The sequence below is a fragment of the Falco naumanni genome, chromosome 1, assembly GCF_017639655.2.
Source record: "Falco naumanni isolate bFalNau1 chromosome 1, bFalNau1.pat, whole genome shotgun sequence".
Taxonomy (NCBI): domain Eukaryota; kingdom Metazoa; phylum Chordata; class Aves; order Falconiformes; family Falconidae; genus Falco; species Falco naumanni.
In genome coordinates, this window is record NC_054054.1 from 113825085 (window position 1) to 113833014 (window position 7930).

The 7930-nt window shown below is 48.0% G+C and overlaps 1 protein-coding gene across 2 annotated transcripts in view; it reads left to right on the forward strand.

Annotated features, from left to right (window-relative positions):
- Positions 1–5045, forward strand: part of SEC14L1 (SEC14 like lipid binding 1) — a 41981-nt gene extending 36936 nt beyond the window's left edge. For both annotated transcript variants that reach the window (XM_040579557.1, XM_040579566.1), the window contains 4 exons: positions 223–474; positions 1487–1665; positions 2231–2332; positions 4478–5045. In XM_040579557.1, coding sequence (XP_040435491.1) covers positions 223–474; positions 1487–1665; positions 2231–2332; positions 4478–4493 — 549 coding nt within the window. In that variant the 3' untranslated portion in view covers positions 4494–5045. The remainder of the gene's footprint in view (positions 1–222; positions 475–1486; positions 1666–2230; positions 2333–4477) is intronic.
- Positions 5046–7930: the final 2885 nt, after the last annotated feature.

Below are 7930 nucleotides of genomic sequence, written 5' to 3' on the forward strand. Positions count from 1 at the left end.
TCTAACTGAAGACAATAATATTCTCAGAAGCTAATTGAGAGCTTCTGGGGGTCATGTGTTAAAATAAAGACACTCTGTCAGGAGAGAATTTGTATCTACAATGCCTTTTTAATAGTCAAAACTAAGCCCAGCAACCAAAAGCTTTGCTCTGAGTCTTCCTCCCTGGTAGGAGTTTGTCTTTCTAAGCAAATGGCTGTTGTCTAATGACTTTTCTGTCTTAAGGTTCTCATTCAGATTGTGGATGCCTCATCTGTGATCACATGGGATTTTGACGTGTGCAAGGGCGACATTGTTTTTAACATCTTTCATTCCAAAAGAGCCCCCCAGCCTCCTAAAAAGGACTCTCTGGGTGCCCACAGTATTACATCTCCTGGTGGGAACAACGTTCAGTTGATAGACAAAGTCTGGCAGTTGGGGCGTGATTACAGTATGGTGGAGTCTCCTCTTATCTGCAAAGAAGGGGAAAGTGTGCAGGTAAGGCTGCCGGATCCTTGTGTGGGAGCAGATGGAGGCTAGCTCCTAAACTACACGTTCTAATTCACAATCATTATTGATGACTGGGTGGTGATTCAGCTCCGGACTATCTGCTTGCTTTTGGCTGACATTTCAGTGTCATTTCAGTTCCTAGCTGTATGCTGTAGGGAACAGGGATAGTATTTACACGGGATCTGCTGTGAGCAGAGCTTGCATCAGTCCAACAGTGACTGGGACTGCTCAGCCAGGAATATAGGGGAGTCACCTGGAAGGAAGTGTGCATCCAGAAAGTAGCAAGACATGCTTTGTGCTGTAACTTGGACCATTATTTTCTGAAGCAGTGTGTTTGAAGAATATCAGTGTCTTACCTCAGTTATGAGAGAAGTCTGGAAAGTAAGACTGAGCTTCTCTCTCTGTTTGTCCTTCTAACAGGCACCATAAGGAGCTCCCTATGGCCAGGGCTCCTGAAGGTGTTTTGGTTTTTTTATGGCATTTGTAACCTATCCCTTAAATACTAAGTTTGGTATTACATGCAGCATGTTTGCAGTTGTACTCTGCCACTGCTATTCCTTTTGACTTGAAATAAAAGTTAAACAACTTTTGACAGAGGAGCTCCTTAAGTCATCTAATCAGAGGTGTTAAACTGGAAATACAGGCGGTGACCTGTTGAACTGTACTTTCTCTTTCTGTGAGGCAGGAGCCTTGACTGCCCTTTTCACAGTCTCAAAGGCCAGCTGTTAATGAAAATAGAAAAAAAATACGGTTTTAAACAAGAACTTAATCCTTTCAGTATATTTCTGTCAAAAAGCAGGAGGAACTGCTGGTGTTCTATCGTAACTTTTGTAAGCATGTTGTGTGGGAGAGTTGACCAGCACTGCCAGTTGGCTGAGGAGCTGAATTATTGGCACTGGGGAAAAAATTATGGGCACATAAGCAGATTTTCTAAGCTTGGGAAAGAAATTTCAAGCCTGCAAATCTTTGTGTTAATACATGTTGCTGTGGCTGCTTCCAGGGATCACATGTGACCAGGTGGCCTGGCTTCTATATTCTCCAGTGGAAGTTTCATAGCATGCCTGCCTGTGCTACAACCAACCTGCCTCGTGTGGATGATGTATTAGCATCTCTACAGGTCTCCTCTCACAAATGTAAAGTGATGTACTATACAGAAGTAATTGGATCTGAAGACTTCAGGTATGTCTGGCCAAGGTTCATGAAGGTCAGCCGATGTCAAACGTTTCTGATACTTGGGTAATCAAGCCAGTGTCAAGTTCACTTAAATACAAGTAAATTGTCAGTTGTGTTTTCTTAGGCCTTAAAAAAAAAAAACAAACCAAACACACCACCAAAAAACCCCACCCCAAATCCAAACAAATTGAACTAGTACTGGCACTGTGGGCAACTAGTGTATAAAAAGGGTTAATTAGTTATCATAATCATCACTAGTCACTTGTTCTGCTTTGAAAGCATATAGAAATGGGTGCAGCCTAGTGATGGAATAGTCAGTTCAGTTGCCTGCCGGTGGATATAGTTGACTGAAACTAGTTCCTCAGACTTTCTGAACAGCATCTGTTTTCTGCAAGGTGTTCAGTGTCCCCATTACCTTATGTGGCAGGGCAGAAAAGTATTTGAGTATCTGCACCAAAACTGTTACTTGCTTTTTATTCAGTGTGCAAACAAATACAGTGTAGATATATAACAGAAATCAAAATCTTTTTATGTTCTGAAGCTTCGAGCTACTTTTTGTTTTTTATTGCAGGGGATCTATGACCAGCCTTGAATCAAGCCACAGTGGATTCTCCCAGCTCAGTGCTGCCACCACCTCTTCTAGCCAGTCCCATTCCAGCTCCATGATTTCCAGGTAGTGCCACAACAGATGAAAAAAGCAAATGGATGAGATGGCTGGACCCTCGCCTGTGGCAGCTGACTGCAATACAGCATATTCAACTGGCAATTGTGCAAAAAAAAAAACCCCACCCCACAAAGCCTTTTATAGATAGAAAAGTAGCTGTTTGAATTTTAAACTTAGTGGTTTTGGTCCTTGTTAGATCCAACAGCTTGTCTCTTAACTTTAACCCTTTTTTCCTAACTCAGCCATAAGTATTTTTGCAAGTGTGCTTGCACAAATCCTAACTCTGAACACAAGGGCTCTCATTGAAAGGAAAAATAACCAGGGCATCAGTCAAGAATAATTTTTTAACTGTGTAAATGTTAAAAAGAAGAAAAAAAAAAAAAAGAGAAAAAACCCGACCAAAAATGCTCCGTAGTGCATTAGAGATCAACTGCAAGTCTCCTGTCAGGACATCCCTTGCCATCTTAAGAAATCCCCTGTGATCTTCCAGTGCTGCAAACTCTTCTCCCATTGCCACTAAGTGATGTCCGAGACAAAGAAAAGCAGTTGCTGGATACTTGACTTTGTGAGTCCATTTTTTTCAAAGCATGCCCACAGAGCTGTGGCCAGGCTGTAAACACTAATACCTTTTGTATGAGCACACTTTTGGGGAATTTGAGCTCTGGATCTTGATGGGTTAAAGCAATTCATTCTTTGCTTGGAGCACTGTGGAGAGAGAGGCAGAGAGCAGGCTCTCCCTCACTGTGTCACGCTGGGCTGATCCAGAATTGCTCCGAGGATTTATTCCCAGCTCTGTGCTGGAGCTTCACTTCCTTAGTATATTCCATGTGAACTGATTTTACTGAGACTCTGTTCTTATCAGGAATTTATGGAGAGCTTAAAGTTGCTTCTTAAATCAGTCTAAAGGAGGTATGGCTTACATCCTTCCTGTGCACTTTTCAATCTCTCTTGCCTCCTGTCCTTCCCTGTGCATGTCAGAAGTGGAGCGCTTTATTTCTGAGCAGCAGAAGCTTTAATGTAGGCAGGGAGCACAGGGATCTGCACTCTGAGTGATACAGTTGAAGATGCTCGAAGCAGTGCCTGCCTGACCATTTTCAGTCTTGCTACTGCCAGTGGTGTGAATTGCCTTTTTGGATGTTGTCCCTATTCTACCCAGGCGCAAGCAGTTCTGCTTGAACTCTTTGTTAAATTCTGTTCAGGTATTCTTCTGCTTCAAGCCCCCTCTCCCATGCACAGCAAAAGGCACAAAAGACTGAATTAGTGAGCAAAGGGCTGCCTGCAGACAACTACAAACCATACCCAGAGTGGAGTGGAGAAGATTTCGGTCTGAAATGCAGCAGGATTTGCATAGTTAGACCCTGCTTGGTCTTTCCTCACCTGCTCAGAGCTAAATTATCCATCCAGGTAGAAGGAGCTACTGTGCTGGCTGCAGTCCCTACTAGAAAGCTGGATAGGCTCTGTTAAGTCTTGGGGAGGCAGCACTGTTGTGGGTAAGTGGTAGAGGAGCTTGTGGAGGTATTGCCCTTTCAGAGCAGAACTCCCTTAAAATGCTTCCTGGATGCCCTGCCTGAGGAAAGCTGGTTCTGATCTCAGTATAAATCCTTTTTACGACTGCAGAGCTTCTGCATGGCAGGTTACTAACCTCTAACAGCACCTCTTCTGTGGACCGGTTCTGGCTGTGGAACGTGGCAGACAGAACTGACAAGGAAGTATTTTAGTAACAGATTTAGAGGTGCTGAGAAGCCAGTCTCCTTAAACTGAACCAAACTGGTCTATTTTGTCTTTTTTTGAACTTAGGAATTGAAAATGGAGGTTAGACTGTTCTTTAGGCTGCTGAAGCGTGCTGTTGTGCCACAGGCCACTGCTTTGGTGTCGGAGCAGCTCCCCACCCCGTGTCTGCACAGCAGACAACCACGTGCTGTGGCGCTCAGCCTGCCCGTATGAGCTGTCTGCCTAGGAGGAACCCAGCCTTCCAAAGAGTGGTTTGGTTCTTGACATGCAGGAACCAGTATTCCCAGGTGCAGGGGAGCTAGTGCAGCAGGAGCCGCAGTGAGCTTAACTTCATGACACTCCTGGCTCTTTGCAAACGCCACTTTCCATTTACCAGGCTGCAAGGGTTGAAGATGGTCCCCTTTCTTTCTCTCTCTCTCTCAGATGGCGATTTTGCTGACAACTGTAAAGAAACTGCTTCATTCAACACTCCACATCTGTCCAGAGGTGTCTGGCTTTGTAGACCTTTTTGAGTTGCAATCACTTTTCAAGTCTGAAGATCTATATTTTGTTTTTCACTTGAGCTGGCTCAAAAGTGGCACTTTGGGTTTTTCCTGCTATTAATCTTAACACATCTTTTAGAGCTCAAAGCACATGACAGCACAAACAGCTGGGGAGATAAAATTCCAGAAAAACAATAGTTAATCCTCCTCTAAGCAAAGTGCTGTGGCAATATGACTTGATCACTGCAGTCTGACTAATTAATTTCCCATACCCTGGTCTTTCTTTGTGTGATATTACTGCTTTTCTTCCTTCTCTCAGCCAATGACTCTTCTGATGGCTTTTTTTTTCCTGTTATCAGTGTCCTTCTGCACTTTCCTGTCTGTACTCATGAACTGCATATCAAATTCTGTAAATGTTTTGTATACATAATACCTCATTCTTGGTAATAAAATACAGATAGTCTTTAAAAGATTTTTTTATCATTATCAATAAATGTGAACTGTTTGGAGAAAAGGGGTCAGCCTCTTTATTTCATTCATCTGATGCAAAGCTTCCAGGTTACTTCGTGTTGAATTCAAGTCTGCCAGAGCTGCTCAGGGGCAGTGCTGTTCAGCAGGAGCCGTCTGCCACTGTGGAGAGGTTTCAGAAAAGCAAGTCTGTCTTGGCGAGTGGAACCCTGAGCAGCAGGTACAAGGTACAAGGATGTGTTTTTTAGAGGAGGAATGGCCTCTGCTAGGCACTTCCCTGTCATAACAGCATCCTATATTCCCCACAGTACATATATACAGGGGTTTTTTTACTAGTCTGTGAATACACAAAAGGTACAAAATACTGTGCTTAAAAAGTCTTCAGGTAGCCCTAAAAAAAAATAGCTGCTTTTATGGATTATATGATGACTTTATACTCTTATCACAGTTTGAAATGGAGCTTCAGCCTCAGCTGTTCAGCTGCTTGCAGCAGCATCCCTTGTGGAGTGTGTTATGTGTATTATCGAAGAGGCTCGCATGGATAAGCTTAGCGCAGCAAGGGTACAGTTAAATGTGTCTCGCTTGCCCCAGTGCAGGCTGGAGGGTGCCTGAAATAGCAACTGCAGTAACTTTTCTTTTTTCTACCCACTTCTTTGTTACGCCGTGGCCCTGCTGTAGACTTTGGGAGAACGAACGGCTGACTGCATCCCCAGGCGGAGCACGTGCTGTCCAGGGAAAACCTGTGGGCACAGCTCAGAGCCACAGAAGTGCCTGCAAACCCCCGTCCTGCCCGTCCCGCTGAGCCCTGCCGGCCCGGCCTTGCTGTGGTGCTGGGTGGGAGCTGCTCTGGTCCCTGGTGTGCAGCATGGGCTTGGGGAGAGGGATGCCTCCTTGAAGGTGAACGTCCAGGTGCGCTGCTCTGTGGTGTTTGGCAGGTGCAGCTGCTGTGAGTGTGGGATGAGGGCTGGTTTGTTTTTTTTTTTTAACTGAAATTTAACAATATAAAGGTTGCAATAATTTTCTATTACTCAAAAATAAGCCTGCTGCTCTGCAGGGCTTGCCATACAGGGATTTGACACTGCCCACTTTGGTGTGGAGGAGATGAGCTCCTTGGCAGTCCCCACCACTGTTGCTGCCTTGAGTGGGAGGCTGTGGCAATCACATTTGGGGAATTAAGATATATTTTTTTTTAATTATGATTATTAGAAGACAAAGCTTTAGCTGCTTCTAAAACAGGAGCCCGTAAATGTCAACCTGTGGTTTTTCTAGACCCTGGAGTTGGAGCAGTGACTGAAACATCCATTTATGGTTGGCCTTTCAGATTTTATCCTAGCTGTAAAGTTTCTAAAACAAGAATCTTTAACTATGGTTGTGGAGGTCTGTCAGCAAGACCAGATGGCTGCCTGACCTACTTCAAGTTTTAACATGTGGCCAATATTTTTATGCCAGCATGTAATTATAATGGACTGGCTTACTGCTGCTCTGGACGTTACTAAATACAAAAGCCCTTGAAAAGACATCGTTCAAGAAAGTGGTGCTTGCTGTTCAGCTCTGCTGTGCCCCGGGAGGCGCCGGGAAAGCTGCCTTGCCTGGCCAGTGCTCCTCTCCAAATGGCAATCAAAACACAGAGCCTCGGATCTTATTTGAGCTGAGCAGATGACAATGGTGCAGGCCAGGGCTGCTCTGCCGTGCAGGTCCCCTTGGAAAAGGTATGTGTCCGTTTGAACCAGGTATTTATTTTTGGGACTTTCTTGGTGGATTTTTTTGAGATAAAGCAAAACTCCTGGCAGGCATTTTCACCTTTGTCCCCTGCCAGCCCTCCCTACTCCCTGCAAAGCCAAGGGCTCCCAGTTCTCCAGCCGTGAGACCCTGTTGTCCTTTCTCATTTGCACATTAGCTTGCCGAAGAGGTTATAACTTCTGTCATGCAAGGGGAAGGCTCGTGAACTGGTTCAAAGCCTCTCCGTGCAACCCTCCAGCTGGAGCAGGGGCTGGTGCTGTCTCCCTGCCCGGCATCGCTGCCCTAACAGCAGCGCACGCATTTCCCCCGGGAGCACCCACCACGGTTTGGTTTGCTCCTGGCTTCGCGGGGCGAGCTAATTCTGGTTCGTGGTGCAGGCAGGCAAGTTAAAACGACGGAAAACAGACGCCTGCCCGTCCCCGCTCGCACGCAGGCGGTGCGGGATGCACGCAGAGCCCGTGCCCCGGGTGGGCGCTGCACGGCGGGTGGGCGCTGCACGGCGGGTGGGCCGGGGCCAGCCTGGCACCCCCCGCACCCCGGCTCCTTGGGGCTGCGCCCGGCCGCCTGCTTCGGGGGAAGGTGCGGGGCCGGGGGGCGCCGCTCCCCGGGGCCGGGGGGCGCCGCTCGGCTGCCAGGCACGGGAACAGGCCCTCCGCGGGAGGGCTGGGATTAACCCCTGCAGGCATTTTAAAAACCTGCGGCTGTGGGTTAGTGACGGCCTTGGCAGTGCTGTGTTAACGGACGGACTGGATGATCTTAAACGTCTTTTTTCCAAGCGAAACGATTCTGTGACTCTGCGAAATGCGCCATCCAGCACGGCGGGCGGGGCCGGGGGCGTGAGGCCTGAGCCCGTATAACCACCCTGTCCCGGGGGCACGAGGCCGGGGCAGGTCCCCTGGCGGGGCGGCAGGCGGGGGCGGCGGGGCAGCCCCCCCGGGGACAGTGTCGCTGTCCCAGGGGACAGGCCCCGGGCGCGGCGGTGGCTGCGGCGCAGCGAGTGCCCGGCGCGTACCCGCTAGGTGGCGCCAGCGGCGCGGCTCCAGCCGGGCGCGGGCAGTGGGGCTCGTACGGGCCATACTGGGAGCCGCAAACAGGGGGGGTGCCCCCGTGTAACCCCTTCAGCAAGGGGAAGGCGTTCTGCAGGGAGCAGCCCTCTCTCCGGTCCGCGGACCCACCGGACAGCATC